Source organism: Buteo buteo, chromosome 22 (genome assembly GCF_964188355.1).
Source record: "Buteo buteo chromosome 22, bButBut1.hap1.1, whole genome shotgun sequence".
NCBI lineage: Eukaryota > Metazoa > Chordata > Aves > Accipitriformes > Accipitridae > Buteo > Buteo buteo.
Window position 1 is genome coordinate 1475762 of NC_134192.1, and position 21125 is coordinate 1496886.

Here is a 21125-nt window from a genome sequence, read left to right on the forward strand (position 1 = left end):
TTGCCCTGTGCATCATTTGTACATTTCAATCCTTTTATTACTTACTGTTGTCATTTAATTAGTGTTATCATTATCATTATTAGTTTCTTCTTTTCTGTTCTATTAAACCGTTCTTATCTCAACCCAGGAGTTTTACTTCTTTTCCTGATTTTCTCCCCCATCCCACTGGATGGGGGGGGAGTGAGTGAGCGGCTGCGTGGTGCTTAGTTGCTGGCTGGGGTTAAACCACGACAGTGTCTTTCCCCAGGGAACTGGTACTGGGCAGGGAGGAGCTGGAAGGATGTTGACGTACGGCTGCAATGCACACCCAAACCCAGGACCTGAGGATTGCTCCTGCGCTCCTCTCTTCAGACACAGCCTCCAACATCTGGGCACTGCGGTCTGCTGCTGTCGGCCCACCCTCGACTGGGACTGACTGGGGCAGTACTGGGAGCGCAGCAAGGGGGTGAGCAGACCCAGCACGCGGGTCCGCTCGTGCTTCTCGGTGCTGTGCCCCTTCTGCGAGGTGGGAGTCGCTGCAGCCGCCGTGATGCAGAACAAAGCGGTGCTGAGTGCTCCGGCCCAGAGGTCTGCAGGGCCAGCGGGCAGCACAAAACCTGGGATACGGAGAAAGCTCCTTCTGCCACCCCAGCATGGGAAATGCTGCCGGCAGAAGCACTGTCCTGTCCCGGCTCAGGTGCAAGTTGCTGCTAGCACAGGCTCTCTCTGGCCCTGCTTGAGACTCACCAGGTTCTTCACAGATCCACAGAGCAGGGAGGAGATTACAGCAAAACACCCAGATATTTTCCCTGCCCTTTATGGCCAACTCTGAAACTGAGGGAAAGGTCCGTGGGGGGCTACAGAAGTGGAAAACACATGCGATGGTCTGATCCTGCAGTCTGGTGAGCTTCAGGGTAGCTCTGTTGACATGCCCATGACCCAGGCTCCCTAACCATCCCTTGTACTCCACAAGAATGGCATGGACTTCCCCCCAGAAGAAAAAAGGATGGGAAAATATCAGGGCAGTTGGGTCAGCTGGATGGGAGCTGTTGGTATGATCATTGCTGTTGGGCCAGCACAGCAAGTGCGGAAAGGATCCCTTTGCTGGGATCCTTCAGCCACCAGCCCCATTTCATTCCCTAGGCTTCATCCTCTGGCTCCGGGGTCTGGACACAAATGATGAAGTAGGTGCAGAGCTGGAAGAAGCCGGGCTAGCACTCTGATAGACTAAACACACCATGTGAAGTGGTTTTTGACATTCAAGCTGGGCCAAGCTGGCATGGAACTTTCCATTACAGTGCTTTGTTTTGCTGAAGGAAAATGTGACTTCTGCGCAATCAAAAACTTCCAGAGGAGACACATCAGTTTCTCTTTTTATCTTCAGAAACACCTGACTGGAATATTTTAAGTCAGATGCAGTGATTTCTGTTGAAATGATCACCTTGGGACAACACAGCTCCACAGTCAGCTCACTATGAAATCATTCTGCTCTCACAAATACTGCTATGAATACACTCGTGTCTTCAGGGACAGGCTTGGTGCTATCTCTTTACATGGAAAAGAGTGTCTGAGGAGTCTGCGACCAGCTCTGCTTGCATGAAATACGGACCAGGCATTAGCCAGACAGTCCCACGTCCCCCTCTCTTACAGCTCCTCAGGACAAGATCTCAGCCACCCACGCATCATTTCTGAGTCCTGCAAAGGGAAGGTGCACAAAAGCTACAGCCCTGAGAAGCAGCTAAACAAAGCTGGATAACACATGGAGCCAAGGCCCACAAACACTGCAGAGTCGTGCCAACTGCACGCCCAGTCCGTGGAGGAGAAAGTAAATTCATGGCACAAAACCTGGGGAAGACACCTGCGATAGAGGAAGATTGCCGTTCCCTGCTTGCAAATGAATCACTGCTCAGCAACGCAAAGGTCATATTTGCAAAACACTCACTTCCTTTTCTTCTTCCTAACAAGGAGGTTTTGGCTTGTTCAAAAAAGGCTTTGATTTCCCGGTCATAGAGTCTGCTGAGGTTCTGGGCATAGACCTGGAAAGTAGAGAAATGGCCAGATGAAAGCAACGACCAAATTTTAGTATTTCAGACCTTTTCCTTCAACACAATGTCTGCCACCGAGTCCCAGACTGCTTTCTGTCAAGCACAGAGGTCCAACACCACGTGGCCGAGATGGCCAGACACTTTCCTAGAAGGTCCAAATGCTGGAAGCTTGTGGGTGGTATGGGTTTGGTGAAACCAAGCTCTCCTCATGAATTATCCAGACTGACTAATCTATTCCTGGTGGGTGGTTTGCAATATTTGTTCAGGACTTCAGCCATACCTTGGGGAGATCACAGAACAGAACTGGGTTGGCGTTCCTCAGCCAGGCCATGAGTGGGGTGTAGGGCACCAGTTCCTTGTGGTGGAGTCCATGGCTCGGTGCAGATAAGTTGTCAACGGCCTGACAAAGAGCAGGGACCTGAGCATTACCCTAAAGCAACAGAAATGGCAGAAAGCGTCAAATCAAACATAGCCTTGAAAAGCTCTGTAAAATAATTGCTTCATAATCGCCCTTGAATTTCCAGTTCTGAATATGTTTCAGAAGCAAATTTAAAGGATGAAGCAGAGCATGCACGATCACTTTGAACTCTAGTTTTAATCCCATGTCCTGGGAACAACTCCGAGCCCAGAGGAATGAGCTGGCCCATCAGTAATATGTGGGATAGTCCAGCTAAGCACAGTGGTGTGGAGAAGACCCAGGAGAAAAGCTCATTGTTCAGGAGCATGCTGGAAATTGTCCCTCCAAGCACTGGGAGGTGGGTATGTCTCGGGGGAGGTGGGATGCAACGGAGAGGAAGGATGCTGCACAGCTGATGCAACACATCTGCCAGGGTCTGACAGCGCTGGGACCTCACGCCCATGACTCAGAGTCATTTAGGTGGGATGGGAGCTCAGCAGGTTCAGAGTGGGTCCAGGTGGAGCAGCTTGCTCAGGGATGTGTCCAGTCAAGGCCTGAAAATGTCCAAGGATGGAGATCCCACAGTTCCCTCCCAGTTCCCTGCCAGTCACATCCCTTCCCAGAGTCGATGCTTGAAAGTAAATGCTAAAGATTTATGGAAATAACGCTAAGGATTTGGGAGTCATTCCTTTTCTCTTCATGAAATGAAATCTAGAAGAGTAACATTTTCTTTTGAGATTTCTGCCCACCGACGCACTGTCCACCGTACCTTGTAAACTGCAAGAGGAACACTTGAAAACATTAATCAAAGGATCAAGGGATTGGCTTTTATCCTGGGATTTTATGTCACAAACAGATGAACAACCACTACCACGCCCAAAGTAAAACAAGAAAATCTAAAGCAAAAATCTTCAGGCCTAGGCACTTTGTAACATGACCAGAGGATTAATGACTGTCACCGGAGGAAACCTGATAGACACAGAATTGTGCTGGATTTCTTCTGTGTGCCTGCAAAACTAACCAGAGGGCTGGGGGGCAATGGCAGGGTGAAGGTATGTGAAAAGACCTTTTTGGGGAGACATTTTTGGAGAATCCTCTTACAGTGACATCCTCTATACTGCTGGTACTATTTTACCAGAATATGCAAATCTCCCAGGATTTTGAGGTGCCACGTGAAGAGCAAAGCCCACCTGCAGCTCAAAGATGTTTGTAATGTGACTGATGAAAGAGTTTTCAAAGTTCTGCTTCAGTGTTTCAAACATGATCAGCTGCTCAGCCACAGACTGCAGTTTCCGATAACCTGGAGATAAAAAAAAAGAGGGTATCATGGTACTGAGCAGCACGAGCTGTCATGGCTGTAGACCAGCATCGCTCAGCACACTGGCAAATAAGACAGGTCTTCAAGGAGTAAGTTCTGGGATAAATACTACCACCCAAAAGCCAACAAAGGGAGAAAGATTTGCTGTGGTACCAAGCAAATACAGTCAGGGAGGGAGTTTAAAGTAAAAAAAACCCCACATTTCAAAGCATCCATCAGTCTGACCATGGCCAAGGACAAATGCCCAGTCTCTTCACAAGGAAAGCATGGGGTTTCATGCCAGGATCAAGTCCCTGTACACCAGCAGGTCTCCAACAACACCCACAGTGGACACTGCTACAACAAATTATTGTTTTTCCATGGTCAAGTACAGATAACTGGGTTGCCCCAAGAGACCACAATTTCTAAATGTGTCTTTCCACCAGTTCCTTTCTGAACTATAAGAGGTGTTGTACCCAGATGGTAGACAGTGGTGCCTTACATCCAGGTATTTAGAGGAATTGTATAGATGCTTGCCATAAGTTTGCCTCAACTCTAATGTAAACAGGACCAGCTGGTGCCTGGGTCCAGAGGGGGGGTGCCTCCAGACCTGCCTGTGGTGCGTTGATGCCCCAGCTTGGCCCTTTGCAGTATGAATTGGATTTCTCTAGGAATGGAGCCAATCCTCCCCCCACCAGCTACTTTTCTCCATGGATGTTCAGAGGTAATATCACACTGGCTTTCCCAGCTCTGCTTGACTGTGCTTCTAGGTGAAGCTGCCGAAGACTTTGAAAGCTTCAGCAATATCTCCAGAAGAAAGCCGACCCTGCAAGCCTGTTTCCCCAGCTTGCAGCTCCAGATGTGATAGTATTTGTAGCTCTGCACCTTATACCCCACGTCTCCCCAGGTCAGTGCTGCTGCTTAGCTTCCCAAATACTTGCCTGCCTTCTATTTCTTTTCTGCTTTGCCCAGGCAGCATGCAGGGCTGCCCAGCAAGTGTCTGAGCTAATTCCTGGGAACATCCCCTCCACTTTCAGTGGTTCAGGGACACCTGCAGAGGCTGGACAGCATGAAATGGCGCTGGGTGTGCAGCACAGGTTGTGGATGAGCCGGTGGCTCTCCTGTCTGCAGACATAAATCTGCTCTCTACTCACCAGGCTGTATCTGGATGTTCATGCAGCCAGATAAAGCCTCTGCTGCAGAAATGCAGGCTTTCACTCTGCTGGGGCTGGAAAGATCTGCCTGGCTCAGGGCATCGCAGTGTTCCCTGCTGAGGTTGAGGTGGGTCTAAAAACAAAGCCAGAAGAGAACACGTACAAGCACAGCCAGCTTCTCATCCCTTCTCATCCCACGCAGAAGTCTGCTGGCTTGAAATAGTTGAGTGCTACCTTCAGCTGCCAGGCTGCATGCGTCCGTCAAGAAGACCATGCCGCTCTATCCCCACCAAAAACAAAGGTCTGCACAGTAGCAACTGCAGCAGTCGCCAAGGATGCCCTGGCAAACCTCAGCATGAGTTTCCAAAGGGCCGGCACGTCTGGGATCACTACTGGCAGCAAAATGGTGGGGAGGAGAAAGAAAAAGCTAGGGAAACTGCAGCTTGAGTTACTCAGAAATGAAAAGGTCAATGGCGTAGAGGTCACCATCAGCCGTGGAAGTGAGGATCAGCTGTGCTATTGCAGCACTGTTCTTGCATCTATGGTATGTTATGTTTGTAAATAATTTGCTTTCCCATATTCCCAGAGGTCATCAAGAGTCTTTCCACTGGCTGTGCTGTCCCCTGCGCCAGGGTCTCTGTCGCTATGAGGAACTGCAGAGAAAAGCTCCTTACTCCACAATGGACGCTGAGACAGGCCGATGGGCACAAAGTCCACAGCTGATGGCAGACATTTACTTAACAGTTAAGTTACGTTCAAGGGTGTGGGGGGGAAAGAAAGCAAAGGAGAGCAAAGGAATGGAGAAACTCCCATCACTGGGAAGAGAAGCAACAGGGTCCCCGGACAAACAGCCTCTCCAGGGCTCCTCTCCAGGGCAACAGAGAGTCCCCAGATTGCTTTTCCCATGACAGATGTATAGTTTGCCTCAAGTCCCACTCAAAGTCCCCAGTGGTTTCTCTGCATGGGAGGTTATCAGTGCTGATGGGAGCTCGGCTTTGACCAGGGGTGGGTGTTGCATGCTCTGGCTCTAACTGCTCGTTAAGTACCGTGCTTGCTTATTTCTGCATAATGATTATTGGCTATTGAAATGGCTATTGTCTACTAATAAGAGCTGTTTTTCCCTAGTACAAAGATAGAAACTGAAAGTTACCAAGTGAAGGGAGGAAGAAAGCAACTACCCTCAGTGACAATTGCTTCCCACAAGAAACCCCCCAAACCAGACAACAAAGAAGTCCCTCATTTCTAGGCCAGAGAAGCTCTGTAGCCTTTGCAGACAGATAATAGTTTTCAGAGTGTTTGAGGCTCACTGAAAGTTTTTCTAATACATTCAACAGGCTGAAGGTTTATGCCTTTGCAAATCCACGTACCGTGAGGAAGAGGATCTCATCCACCAGCTTTGCCTTGTTGGAAACGATTCGATGTAGCAAGGAGTTTTCCCTGTGGATGTGGTCCATCTGCTGCTTCACGCTTCCCAGTAAGTCATCATAGATCTGCAAGGTCTCCTCCACTCTGGCCACCTCTGCCAGGGCCTCGTCAATGGAGCTCATCAACTGTGTCACCTGCTTCTCAGAAGAGATAATGGCTCTCAGGTTGGCCTGTGAAGTGGAGAAACAGAGGGCTTCAGCACTGTAGCAGGGACTGGTCACCACCATCTCAGAGTCAAATATCCTGACCTTCACCCTCCCAAGCCAAAGCAGAGACCCTGTCCTTACAATGTGCAAGATCCTGTTATAATTGTTGCTGTCCTGCATCACTACCTGCACAAGGTCGATGTCTTATCTTTGCACTTGGCTGAGCTCTACATCAGCAGCCATCTGCAAGTCCCAAGTGCCAGGGCAGAACAAAACCCTTCCCTGAGCAAGGCGTACGCTCAGAGGACTTTCCTCTGCCACAGCAAAGAGGTTACTGCAGAGTTACCAGGCAAATCCAACCATGAGCAGAATACAGTTTTTGTAGGTTCGGAGAGGGTACCAAGCCCTGCTGGCTTCTGCGCCCCACTTTTCCCTCTGTGCACGAGGGAATTCCCAAGCGGACACCGCACGGAGTCTCCAACCCTCAATCCCCAAAACTGGTGAAGCCCCCTGAGGACCTGGGTGTCCATCCCACAATATTTGTGAGGAAACATGCCAGCTTTGAGGCACTGGCCATTCTGTCTGGCTCTAACGCATTTATGCAGACCGTGGCCATGCCAAGTGCCCATCACAGCACGTTTAGCACAGCTCTGGGCATTGCCACTGCTGCCAGGGTGTTACCCAGCTGAGCTGCTCTGGCAGTGGAATTAATAAACAGTTAAATCATGCATAAGACATACACGTCTATATGTCTCTAATATGGAAACTGAAGGCACAATTTGCCCAGGGAGGTCTCAGGCGTTTGTTTTGACTGGTGGTAGAGATATAACAGCATGTTAATCGCTGCTGACAAGCTCCGCTAGAGATTAACTGCTTCCAAATGTTAATTGTATCATTTTCAGGGCCTGTGTACCATGCGGGATATCAAAGAAAACAATCAATAGACATGGGCCTGGGAGGCGTCAGGCTTCCAGACTGCTATCTTTCTCTCCATTAATAAAGCTCTTAAAGAAGTTTGTCTTTTCTGATATTTCAATTATCTGTTGTCTTTTTCATTAAATGAGGAAGAACAACAGAAACGTCTGCACCCCCCAGTACGCCCCACGCTCAGCTCACCAGTGGGAAATGATAGGAGGAAGAGAAGCAAATTCTTGTCAAGCCACGTCAGGTTATTGTGGCTTGGACCTACCCTGTGCTCTGATTTAGGACCGTGTCTGGAAGCACAGTAGATGCTGGGCATCTACAGTCCTTCTGTTAAGGACTTTCTCTTCTTCACGCTCCACCTGCATTGCTATCGGGATAAAGATGAGCTGGCAGCTCCAGCTCTCCAGGTGCTACATGCCGGACAAGATGCTGGAGCAGCGCGGAGGTGCTCCTGAAATGTGTGAGAGCCACTCTGCAGTGCAAACCAGGACCGGGAGGCTTTGGTCTCACTGGCAAAGCATGGATTACACTCTCCTGTGACAAATGTGGTGACGTTTTAGGAAAGTGTGGGAGAAAGGACTGTGGGGAATGGCTTCAGATGTAGGCAGATGCACAAAGGATCTAGGAAGGTCAGAGGAGTTCTGTAGAAATGAAAAGCCTGATACCACAGCAAACACAGCAAAGCATCTCTATCAAAGGGTCGAGATGAAACTACTCCGCTGCAAAGCAATGCCGCTTTCCCATGGGGAGCCCAGCGATGGCAGGGCAGGCAGAGTTTCCCTTGCCAGTGGGCTCAGCAGTCGGATTTGAAGCGGGGCTTGCTGATGCACGCAGATACTCCTCTCTGAAAGCACCAACGATGCTAAGCGAATGCTCCTTTTGCCTGGAGCCCAACCAGCCGATGCGGGCCAGCGTGAGGGACCTGGGAGGGAGCAAACGGCCCCGCTCCCGGACCGCCGCTTTCCAGCGGCACGCCAGGGACCCTGGCCTGTGGCCACAGGTTCTGCCCGGAGCATCACATTTTATTAAATGTTCCTAAATTACAGCCATAAACCTCCCACAAGCCTGTCACTGCTGCGCCTTCAGATTGTCTTATTAGGGCTTAACAGACCCACGGGGATTTGCCCGGAGCAAAGCATCACCGGTGACACTGGTGGAGCAACTGCTGGCAGAAAGGGCTCTCCGGAGAATCGCCGCTCGGGTGAGGGTAATAACTCTTTTGCTGGAGGTGGCACAAAGCTGCCGGGAGCGTCTCGGCAGGTGCTGGGATCCTGCAGTACGTAGGAATACCAATGTAAAAATCAAAGCTCGCGGCCTCCCGGGTGCCCTGGCCGTGCTTTCCTTCCCTCCGAAGCAGCTAAGCGCTTTCTTGCTGTTGGTGCAGTGTTTCACGATCCCCAGAAGAGACGGGTTAGCAGAGGGTGATTAGTATTGTAAGAGGAGGACAAAGTGTTATTACTGGGATGTGGGGAAAAACATTTAAATATATGCATGTGCTAGTCTAACTTGCTGGTATTAATAACACTTAATATCATAGATTAAACCTTAGAAATAGAAACATCTCATTAATTAATTTGTATTAGCAGTAAGTGACATTTATAAATTAAAGGGCATTAAAATAATGTATTCGGCAGCACCTTTCATCTCAAAGAACTTAATAGAGATTTATTAGTTACTCTCATAGGGTATTTTACAGCTGGGAAACAGAGTCGCAAAGCGCCTGTACAACTTGCCAAGAGGAAGCAGGAGCAGACCTCAGGAGTTTCGTCTTCCAGATTAACTACTAAGTTTCCAAGTGTAGTAAGTCACATACAAATACAAATAGGGAATACTGCAAATACTGGCACTAAAGGAGGTTGGATTTAGGGTTTGTGGTTTCTTGTATGTTTTAGGATATTTCCTTTGGCTTATTTTTTTCCCTTTGTTCTTCAGTTACCTACCCATAAAATCCTAGTACCAGATATATTAGCATAAGATAAATGCTCGAAGCAGCTATCTCATTATTTTGCTCCAGCACTCAAAGAAACAAGTTATCCTCTGCAGAAATGCAATAAAATACAGCAACTCTAATAAAGCAAATAAAGCTCACTAGTCTGAAAATAATGTGTGCCTTCTGCATTGGCCCTTTCTACTATAGTTTATCTTTTACTTTTTATCTCCTTCCAGCTCTGTTTCATTTTTTTCCTCTTTTCTTTCTCCCTAGCTGCTGCTTTTCCTTCTGTAGGGATCATTGTTGGCCTTTTCCTTTTCTTCCAGGCATCCTTTGTCTGACAGACCACCCTTTCTGCTCTTCATCGCCCCCCACTTTTTATAAGCACTTCCATCCCTACTCAGCAGCCTTTATCCTTCCTACCCAGCTTTTTTCTGTTCTCCCCTTCCTGAGGTAACTAATCCAGTTGTGCTCAAGTTAAAAAAAAAAAAAAAAAAAAAAAAAAAAAAAACCACACCTGAAATAACAGGAATTTTTTATGTATCTGCGATAGCCCTCACGGCAACGCGGCAGGACGCAGCCCCACTGCTTCTGCACGTCTTGTGTACCAGGCACACCGTCAGCTGCAGACCTGGCTGTGGATTTGGCAGGAGCCTGGGGAGCTCTCAGTGCCCGGAGGTGTCCGGCAGGCCAACCAGACCCATGGGACACCCGGCCCCGTGCAGACACGGAGGGGAGGACACACAGCGTGGGCATCGTCACTGCGTTTTCCCCTTGGAACGGTTCCTGTAAGTCATTTCCAGGGGAGGTTACGGGTGTGGGATTGCTCAAGGTCGCTGCTGACCACTCACCTGGCTGGAGGCACAGCTTGTAGACCTAGCACTAAGGGCCAGAGGCAACACCCCGAGACAAATTTCTTCTGCACTGGTGACTGCAGAAGTGATGGTCCTAATTCACACTGCATGGGACACAGACACCATCTATCTGTGCAATGAGAAGGAGATCCCAGAGCTCCCCAGTCTCATCCACCTCCCTCAGCCAGCCACAGAGCCCCCCCACTTCGCTTTGCCCCACAGTTAGACCCTTACCCATCCCTGCGCTGCCCCCAGAAATTACAATCCCCCACAGCTACAAATCCACAAGAAGCTGGGCTCCGTATCCCTCCCTGCAGCTGGGTCTGTGCCACCATTCTGTTTTACTCCTTTGCAAAAGGACAGCGGGCTTCATCAGCCCCGAGCTGGTCCGTCACCGTGTTCATTGGAGAGACGCCACCCAACCCAATGTCTACGGGCGGTTAAGCTCAGCAGAGACAGACATTTGGCTCCTGGGCTGCAGTTCCCTGCCCCTGCAAGGGGCAGGAGGCCCCGGTACAGTACCCAGCGGGACAAACACCGACCCTCAGGAGGGGAGCAGCAGTGTTCTCCCGACTTGCCCGTGAGATGCCTTTTGAGCTGAAGTGGCACCACACGGAGATGAGTTTCTCTCAAATCAAGTGCTCACAGCAAAGGAATGAGCTGACGATACCCAGAGGTGCCCCTACATGCCAGGCACCTTCTTTTCGGTTGAGTCACAGCCCTTGGCCCCCTTACCTCATCCAGCACATGGAGATCGTTGCTTAGCTGCTCCGCAAAAGCCACAGAGTTGTTCACAAGGGGCTTGTACTCCTCCATCAGCTTCAACACATCGGCGGCTTCCTTTGGTGTCATCTCCTGGTACGCACTGAGCTCCTCCTGGCTCTCAGCCTCTGCAGCGTCCTTCCTGTCTTCATGGGGCCTTTGTCTCCCTGCATGGGCAGGAGGAGTTGTGGAGATGGCCAAAGCCTTCTAGCTCTGGCATTTTATTAGCCCTGCCAATATTAGCCCCAGGGGTCCCACTGAGTCCAAGCGACGTGAGTCCAGCAGTCTCAGTCTGCTGGTCAGTTAGAATAAGATCGTGGCATGGAGCAAAGAAAGATGTGCGTGGGATAATGGGTCAGCTTTGTAAGAGGGACAAAACAGACATTTGAAATTGAATTTGAGCTCTGGATGTGTTTTTACTTGCTCCCCTCTCTAGGAGTGTGTGCTGGGACATGTTCATATGTTCGTTATACAAAGCTGAGAAAAACTTCAGAGATGAACAGGCTTCTTTTAATCAAATACTCTGATAGTCATGTGGTGTAGAGTAAAATATATTTTTATATCCATATATATATATATGTATTTCTTGATACACTGCTCGGGAATGTTACCAGGCAGCCAGCCAGTCTCCCCCTGGCCTGACATTATCAACACTTTACTATTCACCTGCCCCAACCCAGAGTGCAGATAGCATGTCTGGAGATAAGATAAACCGTCCATCTATTTTTCTTCCCAGCCTAGGACTGTGTCTCCACGGCAAGGCTCAGTGGATAAATCAGATGGCTGTGCCTCCAGATACACAAAACATGGAACCTCCTGCTTCCCTCTCACTGGTACCCACCTCAGCCTCTCCCATCATCCGCATTCACTGTTTGAAATTTATTCACCTCCCGATCCTAAAGCAATGATAGTGATGATGCAAAAACCCCAAACCACTCTGAGTGTGACAAGGAAACTAATTACCTTCCGCCACACAGGAGGGAACATTCACAAATGTGATAGAGCTGGTGAGGAATCGGTGGTTCAGCTTCCACAAGCATCTGATAAAGGTGTTCTTCTCCTCAAAGCTGCTAGCGGTCCACTTGTAAACCTTATCGAACTGCAGATCAAAATCCAGGCTTGCCTAGATGTCAACAGTTAATTACAACATCAATTAGATGCCACTCGCCACACCGCACACACTCAGCACGGGTCTGCAGCACATTTTAATGGCAGGCACTGATGTTGCGAAAACACCCGTGTGCACCTGGAGGAAAAACACCTCCTGGTTGAAGGAGGGAGGGGGACATACCTCCACGCTGCGGTTTTAAGCTTTGGGGTGTTTGCTGGCCCCGGGAATCCACGTTGTGAATGGAGACTAGCACAGGGCTTAGATGTTAGAGGAGGGAGAGCTCTGTCTGCACGGGCTGCTCAGTCCCTTCAACTGGGGGGGTGATCCTGACAGCTCCCTGAGACCACCTAGCAAGAAGCCTGGCTGGACATGCTGGGAAGGTGACCCCAGGGACACCAGTGCTACCGGCCACATCACGCCGATGACCAGACTGGTTTTGGTGGAGCTGCACAGGTATAGTCAGACTCAGAGCTGATGAAGGGCTAAAAAGGACTATTGCCCCCAACATCCCCACAACACCCGATGTGATGGACACCGACTGTACCATGCCCAGCGTAAGTGTTGTCAGAAGTTTGTTTTGAAGTCTTTCAATCAATGAATTCCCTGACAAGCTCTGTATTTCCAGGCTGGCAGCAGGCGATTCCTCTAGTTAACAGCAAATCCTTCTTTGTGTTTCTTTCCTGCAGTTATAGACATCTCTCCCTGGTCTTCTGCTGCTATCCCAGAGCAACTGGGTAGGATTTGAGAGGTATGTTCATGGCACTTGGCAAATAATCATAGGCATGATAAAAGCACTGAAAATAAAAGGATGCACAGCAATTCTGATCCTAGAAGTGGACACCAGGACACCCGTAGTGGGTCAGACCAAGCAATCAACCAGTCCCAGTATCCTGATCCAGCACACTGATTTCTTTTCAGACTATATAAGTCCCCCACCTTTTACTGCAGGTTTTGGGGGATGAATGCTGATGAATTTTGACAGTGGCCAGTGGCAGATGCTTGGGAGAAAAAGCATTCGAAGGGCAAGTCCAGAGTTATATTGCCTTCAGGATTCCCTGCCAGCCTCCAGCAGCCCGTGATCTAGCAGCTCGCTGAGCCAGAGGTTGTATCCACAGCACTGTGTTTAACAGCCCTTGAAGGACCTACTGTTCCTGATTTCCTCTAATGGTTTTTTTGAACTTATTCATAGTGTTGGCATCTACAGCATCCTGTGGCAATAAGCTCTGCAGTGTAATGATGTGCTGAATGAGAAAGCTCGAATCAACTGGAGTTAAGCATTCGGGGTAAGCCCGGCATCCGCCCTGCCTCCCACTGCAGATATTCCCCTCTGCAATCCTCATCCAACCTGAAATCTCAAACCTCTCTTCACTCAAGAACTGGGAACACCCAGAAACAGGCTTCCACAAGCTCAGTCCTGACATCCCGCCGGCAGCACTGTGGTATCACACATGCTTCACCCAGCATCTCCCAGCAGCCCCATTTCCTGGCATGGGAAGGTCACCTGAGATAACAGGAGCATGGACTGGGAAAATAGCACCCTTGGCAATTCTCCACGTTGTTTTCATCCATAGAAGTGTCAATATCTCTACGTCTCTCTATACCCAAATAATGTAGTCTCATGGAGGGAGAACTCCAGCCACAGGAGACTTAGTTTTTGCCACTAAGCAGTATATAGGTGGAGAGAATAAGAGAGGTTGCTGAACTAGGAACATCCCACAGAAAGAAACTCCTTCCTGCGCCATCTCCTTAGCTCTGCAGCACAGCCTGATCTCATCTTCTGGAGAACTTAGAAGCCACACTTAACAATTATTGATACTTATCATCATAACAGACATAGAGTTTATGGGGATTGACACAGTCCTATGACGCTTTAAGGGTTGCTTTCTAAACACCTTGAAGCAATACATCACACCCCCGCATCGCTTTGCAGGCTCGGTAGCAGCCCCTGCAACAGCGCAGAGCAGCGATGTCTGGGGGAGGAATTTACAGTGCGCGTGGTTTATAGCATGCCTTATGAGGAGCTATTAAAGCAGGGAGGCATCCGTTAATCGCTTCATAAATATTAATACTGTTTTGGTCAAGGGAGCTGTAGCTTTAAGCACTGCAGGACTTGCAGTGTCAGTACTTTGCTGGTGCCAGGGAACAGAGAGCTTCCCAGCACACCAGAGCAGACCTGACGACCAAGCCCTTGCCCTGTGTACTGAATATTGACTCACTAGCTGGGGTTTGGCCGGAGGCAATACTATCTGCTAAGCGGCAGAGGAGAGCTCTTGCTTGGATTTCCATGGACTCGCCAGGCCATGCAACAGGGAGGGACTGGGTTGAGGACTGGGCTGCACTGGGGAGCTCGCCTTGTGCTGGGGTCTCCCTGGTGGGACCCTGAGAGATGTCAACACGTCCTGGCTGCAGCCTACTGCTTCAGCCTCTCCTCTGCCTGGGCACCTTCTGCAGCAGCTTCAGCTGGAGAGTAGATCCCATTTTAGGAATGATATGGACAATTCTGGCTGCCCACATTCAAGAAAGACAAATTCAGTCTGGAAGAGGGCTCCAGGCCTGATGAATGGAAGAGAGAAGTCAATACAGAAGAGGAGACTAAGAGGTCAGTCTGCTTAGCCTGCCAGAAGGAAGGTTAATAGGGGAGGTGACTGCAACCTCAAAACACATCTGCAAAGGAGAAGAGCTGTCTAACCTAAAGGACAGCCACGGCACATGCGCAAGCAGGGATGGTGTGGGCAGGAATACAGGCTGGGAGTCATAAGAAGGCTTTAGCCATCGGGACAACCAAGTTCTCTGTTTGCCTCCCAGTAGGAGGGGTTTCAAAAATACACCAGTACTCTAAGATAAAGTATGATCACTTTATCTCATTGGGATGGCAAGTGAGGGGGAAAGGACTGAAAATCCTGGAGGTATCTTCTAATCCTAACTCCTCAGGAGCCAAAGCAGTTTAGAAGACTTGGTGGAGCCAGGCTCATCTGCTATAAGAAAGCTCAGGCAGGATGAAAGCATGTATTTCCTTGTGTGCAGGAAAATGTAAGAATGAGAGATCAGTTCAGTTCTACCCGTAGGATCAAGATGCCCTGCAAACCTGCAGTTGTGATTTTCCTTTCAGACATGTTGTGCAGATGTACTTTATTTGTCCTGGATGTAGAACTGGAAAGCTGTTCTTTTTCTCATTTATTTCTATGCTTATGAAAACCCAGGCACCTTGCCAAAGCCCCTGGAACATTCACATTAATAAAAAAACTAATTATAACAACTTTAATGACACTCTGCCAGCCCCGGCAGCAGAAAGGGAATATCTTGTCCATGTTTTCTTTCCCCAAAACCTTAATGTCACCCTAAAAGCGCAGACTCACGCTGACTCCAGCTCTCTATAATCCTTCTTTCAGTAAATGCCTCCATTTAATCTTTAAATACCCTATGCAAATGTCTGTCAAGAAGCTTTGTCAACATGGATCGACAGATGGGCCTGACAGTGTGTTCTGCAAATGCTGGAGACCTGACAAGAGCAGCACTTTGCAGCCCATCTCTCCAGCCTCGGAGAGCTGCTGCAAAGAGCTTCAGGAGGACCTCTGCCTGAGGAATAAGGAAAGTTTGCCCACTGGTTTTGATGGAAGCTATGTCCATGCAGCGGTCACCCACTCACTGCTCACCCTGATCAGGTATCTGGCCAGCCTGACATTTCCTAACTTAGAGAGAGATGACTCAGGAGGGAGGAAATCACTCCAGCCTCAGCATCCTGGGCACAGGCATCTCCCTGGAAGAGATGAGGGAAACAACAAGTCCAAAAGCACCGACGTAGGGTGGAGGAACCATCAAGGGAGGGACCTCGGTTCACCACACTCCAGGAAACAGCTCTGAGGGAAGGCAGAGGGCTTATAAATTTTTTTAATAGGGTCATTTCCTCAAAATTAGCATAATTCAGGGCTAGTTCAGTCCTATATTAGAAATCTCATACACACACACAGGGATCCCGCTGCTCTTCCCACCATCTAAACGTATGGGCTGAGCTCCAGAGGACCCAAATACCCCTATGGATCCTGGCCTGTGCATCTCTAGCTTCATATTCATGTCTCTCCCCCATGATCAGTTCCGCCCTTTGCCACAGAAGGAAAATCAATCCTACCTGGTTGAGACTCTTGCCATCTACCAGCTTCAGCTCTGCTAAAGGCCACCTGTAGGCTATCTTGTACTGCTCTCCTCGGTCCACCTTGACCTTCACCAGAAACGGCTGCATTGGCCTAAAGGTGTCCACTGAGGATGAGAGACAGGGAAAAAAAAAAACAAAACAAGCCACAATATTATTGTTAGCCTGGTACACGACAGTTCAGTGTGAGTGGACAGGTACAGATGGAAACACGGACACTGATTTTGCATTGTGGCTGTATGGAGAGATGCTACAGGGTTTCTACTGGCTTTTCCCTTCATTAAGTATTTACATATGGGAAGTGCTCTCCAGGGTCTAATCCAGAGTATTTTGAAGTCTATGGAGGGATTCCCAACAATTTCAATGAGGTTTAAACCAGGCCATTGTGCTCTAGACAAGGCACAAGTAATATTTCAGCAAGATCCAAATGTGACGGGAACAGGATGCCCTAGTGCAGTGAGATTTACGATCGTTACATCCCATATTGCTGGCTGTACAACAGGGTCCAAAAGCACTGCATTGTTTGACTGATACCCACACCAACATATCCCATCAAAAATCAATTCCAGTGCCAATTAGCCTACAGTCACCTCTTGATTCATCTGGGAGGGGGTCACTGTGCATGATTCTGGCTATTATAATTTAGATCTCCCATGTGAGCTAGATATCTCCAGAAAGCTGACATGGACAGTTCCAGGGGTAACTCATGTATTTGAGATGCTACTTATAGGGTGGCTACATCATCCCTTCAAGATATTCCTCTTGCCCTCCACTGACTACAGAGGGAGTTGAAGCATATAATTTAGGTCAAACACTATAGCTAAGGCTGTCAGAAATGAATCCTCTAGTATGTGACTGCATTGTCCTGAAGCTCATGGGCAGGAAAGTCTCTTCCCTGTAAGTGTGTCAAAAAAATCTATGCTAACAACTTCTCAGGAGTGATGGAGCAACTAGAAAAGCATAGACCAAAGGAGATGGAAAATTTCCCAAAGCACTTGCACCTTTGGATCCTAATCAAATAACTATGTACTCCTGAAATGTCTGGGTACTGTTAAAACTTTCACCAAAACTATGGAGAGAGAGAATGAGTCTGTAATGCTGTGTCATGTTAGAATGGTTTGTTGCTGACCTCTAATGACAGATTTGATGCAAATGGTAAAAAACACCCTTACATTGGTGGAGGGAGCAATCCTGCAAACCCCAGCTCTCTCTAACCAGCTAAAGATCATCCAACAATCAAGAGGGAAATTACGCTTTTGTTGCCAGTTCTTGACATACTATACTGACATGGCACAGCTCCTATCTTTGAATTAAGATTTCCTTCATTTGATCTTAAAATACAGCATTCCAAATAGTGTTCCTATCTCTTCTCCCAGATTAGGAAAAGAGCCATCAGAGACCAAACTCTCTCACTAGAGCTCAAGAAACCTTCCTGGGTTTGCAACTCAACCAGTGTCCCAGCCCCCCGGGGTTCTTACCCACGACACAGAGGATGGACATCTTCTTCTTCTTCCCTGTCTTCCAGACACGAACAGTTTCCAGCAGCCTCTTTTTCTGCGGGTTGAACACATCTTTTTCCAGTGAGCTCCAAAGAGAAGCCATGGTGATACCCGAACACAGCAGCAAGTGGTAGCTGCCTGTGCCTCCTGGGGATGCTCGCAGTCTGTGAAACACAGTTAGGCTGGAGAGATGATCTGCACATAAGATCTTGGCACACCCGTAAAATACATTACCCCCACACCGATTTAATCTCTGTTGTCTTGCAGACAGCGTAAGTGTTAAGTAATTGTTGTAGACTTGAGGCCAGAAAAGCCTTTTATAATCAGCTGGTCTGAATTCCCACCCAGTCCCAGCAGGACACGCCACTGCATCCAGCCCAATAAGGCCACAATAAAACTTTCCTAATTTCTTCCAAAAACCCATCCTTTTTGGTTCCAGCTCAGCATAGAGTCTAGAGCAACAGGACCATGTCCATGGGCAGGTGAAACCAGTTCGCAGCTACAAGCAGCCCATTGCCTGATTATTTCTGTTGGCTCACATCGTTTCAGCACTGCTGAAGAAATCACCCTCCTGGGTCACACAATGCAATGTGCAAACTGAGCCGGGGTGCCTTGCAATCAGCATGGGATGGACGTACTTAACTGTGTAAGTAAGTCAGTGCTGCGAAAGAGAAGCCCAATTCTGCTTTGGCAGCTCAGCTGTCGGGCATCCTGCCCCTCGGAGATCTCTGGGGCTTTAGCTTAGCAGAAATGCACAGCAACCCCCCAAGGACAGATCAACTTGCCGGTCCAGCTGCCTCGTCAACCTTGTGCCGTGCTGAGCAGCCCAAGCATGCAGAGACACAGCTCTCGGGGTGATGCTGGAGCCTTGCAGGAGTGGGAGCAGAGCCCTGGCTGTGGAGGGGGCAGAGGGAAGCTCACAGGGTTGCAGCGTGGGCATGGAGGGGAAGGCAGGCGGCTTGCTGAGCTATCTGCCTTGCAGGAGATGTTGAGCTGTCTCTCCCATGCCACGACGGTGTGCGGCTGGAAATGCACAGCCTCCGCGACCTCCCTGGCCGCATCCTGCCACCAAAGCCTGCACCCACCTTGCTGTGCCCTTGTGCTCCCCAAATCTCGCCTCCCATGGGTCCCGCTCTGGTCTCCTGCAGCCACGCAGACCAGGGCAGATGCTTCCCCAAAATGGCCAGCTTGCCTTCCTAAGCCCCCTGCCTCGGTCCCTGGGGCTTGGACCCACGAGCAGCAGAAGGAAAGTGTCCTATGCAGAGCGTGAAAGCACTCGCAGGTTTCACACGCTTGCTGACTCGTTAGCAAATCAATATTAAGAGCCAGCAGTTCCTAAACTCCCAAGGAGACCCCTGCTCTCCTGCTCTTTCGAGCTTCCCTGGCTCCAAGCTAATCAGCTAATTAACCTGAGGGGGGAAGGGGGACACAGAGAGGGAATGGGAAGCCCAGGCGCAGTCTCAGTTACTGGGGTTGAGCCCCTCCTGCAGACTGCCACGGTTGCATTCCCTGGCTATGTGCTGCGGGCAGGCACTTCATGGAGATGTGCATGCACTCGCGAGCTCTCCAGCCAGCTGAACAAGTGCAGATTTTTTTGTTTCATAGTCTAAGAGGAAACAAACCCCAAATTCTTCTCCTCCTCATTTTGCTTACATAGCTGAACATGCTTCTCCACGGCCCGAGAACGGCTATAAGGTGCATGACTAGAAGTCATCTAAGGAAACAGCAGCGTTCAGCTTTAAACCATTGCAGCGTCTCACGACATTTTGCAAAAACGACATGGCCACCACTTTACAGATGAGGAAAGTGCAGTAAGAAAGCAACCTAGTCAAGAGAATCTCTCCTGGCTGCCTCCTGAAAAGCAATGCTCAAAGCACCACGGTGTCTCGGACACCCGTGCCGCAGGAGAGCCCTGTCTCCGAGTCCAGCCCGCAGAGAGCAAGGGAGATGGTCGACTGCAACCTCGTGAAAGCTCAGGCAAGCTCAGCTTAGTGCTAGGCTGGAACAAGACGGCTTGATTCAGTTTGAAGCATTGAAACACACTGATTCGGGTCAACCGAATGCAAGAAGGAAAGGGTTTGTTTAAATCAGCTTAGCAGAAGCAGTGTTTTTCACAAGAACGCGTTGCTTGCTCACAAACTGCTTTTTTTTTCCATCGACAATATTCTTAATGTAAAATTCTCACACAACTTCCTAGTCAGACCTAAGACTCACAGAGATATATTTCCACTGTAAGTCAAACCCAGCACTATCAGGGAGGAGATGACAGTTCATGTCCTGTGTGTCATGTATAAACCCTCAGAAACAACCAGCCGTTATATTACAGCCTTTGATCTAGGTGGAAAGGAAATAAGCAAAGTGGCTACAACTAAAAAGTTGCATTTAATGCAAATATTTTAGGAAGAACTAGGGATAAATAAAAACATAGACTGTAGGAAAATAATAATATTTACAACACACACTTTGAATGTTTTCTAAGAGAAATTCATTATTACTGAAATTTACTGGTTGCTCTGCAATGAACTGAAATGAAATCTACAACAGCTCCCTCCTCATAGTGAGGGGCTTTCAGCTCAGCCACATAGTTAACGAGCTTGAAGTCACTTCCACAATTATTTAAGCTTTTTCTACCATGGCTGCGACCAAAAAAAAAAAGAAATTTGCTGCTAAAATGATTCTGTCACCATAGCATCTGTTTGAATGCAGTCCCTCACCGGGTTATCTTGGTTTCTCCATCCCTGTCAGCTTTTCAGCCTCTCTAATGGCATTCACCTCCGGAGGCAGGCAGGATGGCAGCCCGGAGGCCTGAACGTCTACACCGCTATTGCTTTTGAACTCACTAATTCGTTTATAATAGCACTTGAGCAACAGCTACAGGAAAATGATTGAAAGCCAAAGTAATAGAGGGCTCGCTGCTCCCTGATAAGTTAATGCAGAAAGCACAATACTTTCCATGAATGTAATTGAAAAGCTGTCTGTGGCGGAGCCAGTTAACCCCCCCATTTTCTAGAGACAACCTGTAAGACTTAAAGATGTCAGTGAAACCTTCCTGAAATTTTCACAGAGGTGCACGTCACCCCTCCAGACAGCTGACAGCAAGGAAGAGAGCGTTAGTGAAAGGAAGAGCGTTCCAAGACTTTACCAGCCACGTCTTGCAGAGGATAAACTGCAGGATTTCAGTCGCAAGAAGCCTTAGGACAGGAAACAGTTTGCTGGTAAAACGAAAGCTTTGAGAGAAAAACAGGAAGCCTGAAGGACCTGAGCGAAGCCGCCGGCTTGAGGTCGGGGCAGGAAATCCCCACGCGAGTGCTGCAGGGAGCAGGTGCGGCCGAGGGGAAGCGGAGCGTCGGAGCCGCTGGGGATGAAGTGGGGTTTCGACTTAAAGCAAAGCAAGGTAAAATTGCCCTCCGCTTCCTCTTTGTTTCATTGAAGAGAGCCCAAGTGCTGAACGGAGA

The 21125-nt window shown here is 48.9% G+C and overlaps 1 protein-coding gene across 1 annotated transcript in view; it reads right to left on the reverse strand.

The window, feature by feature from the left end:
• LOC142043098 (exocyst complex component 1-like) overlaps positions 1–20860 on the reverse strand; it is a 32343-nt gene extending 11483 nt beyond the window's left edge. Inside the window, exons 1-10 of the mRNA XM_075053831.1 lie at positions 20813–20860; positions 17650–17834; positions 16151–16278; positions 11877–12036; positions 10887–11080; positions 6240–6467; positions 4873–5005; positions 3612–3721; positions 2305–2454; positions 1922–2015 (exon numbers count right to left, since the gene is read on the reverse strand). Of these exons, the coding sequence (XP_074909932.1) occupies positions 1922–2015; positions 2305–2454; positions 3612–3721; positions 4873–5005; positions 6240–6467; positions 10887–11080; positions 11877–12036; positions 16151–16278; positions 17650–17773 (1321 nt within the window). The 5' untranslated portion in view covers positions 17774–17834; positions 20813–20860. The remainder of the gene's footprint in view (positions 1–1921; positions 2016–2304; positions 2455–3611; positions 3722–4872; positions 5006–6239; positions 6468–10886; positions 11081–11876; positions 12037–16150; positions 16279–17649; positions 17835–20812) is intronic.
• Between the last annotated feature and the right edge of the window lie 265 nt (positions 20861–21125).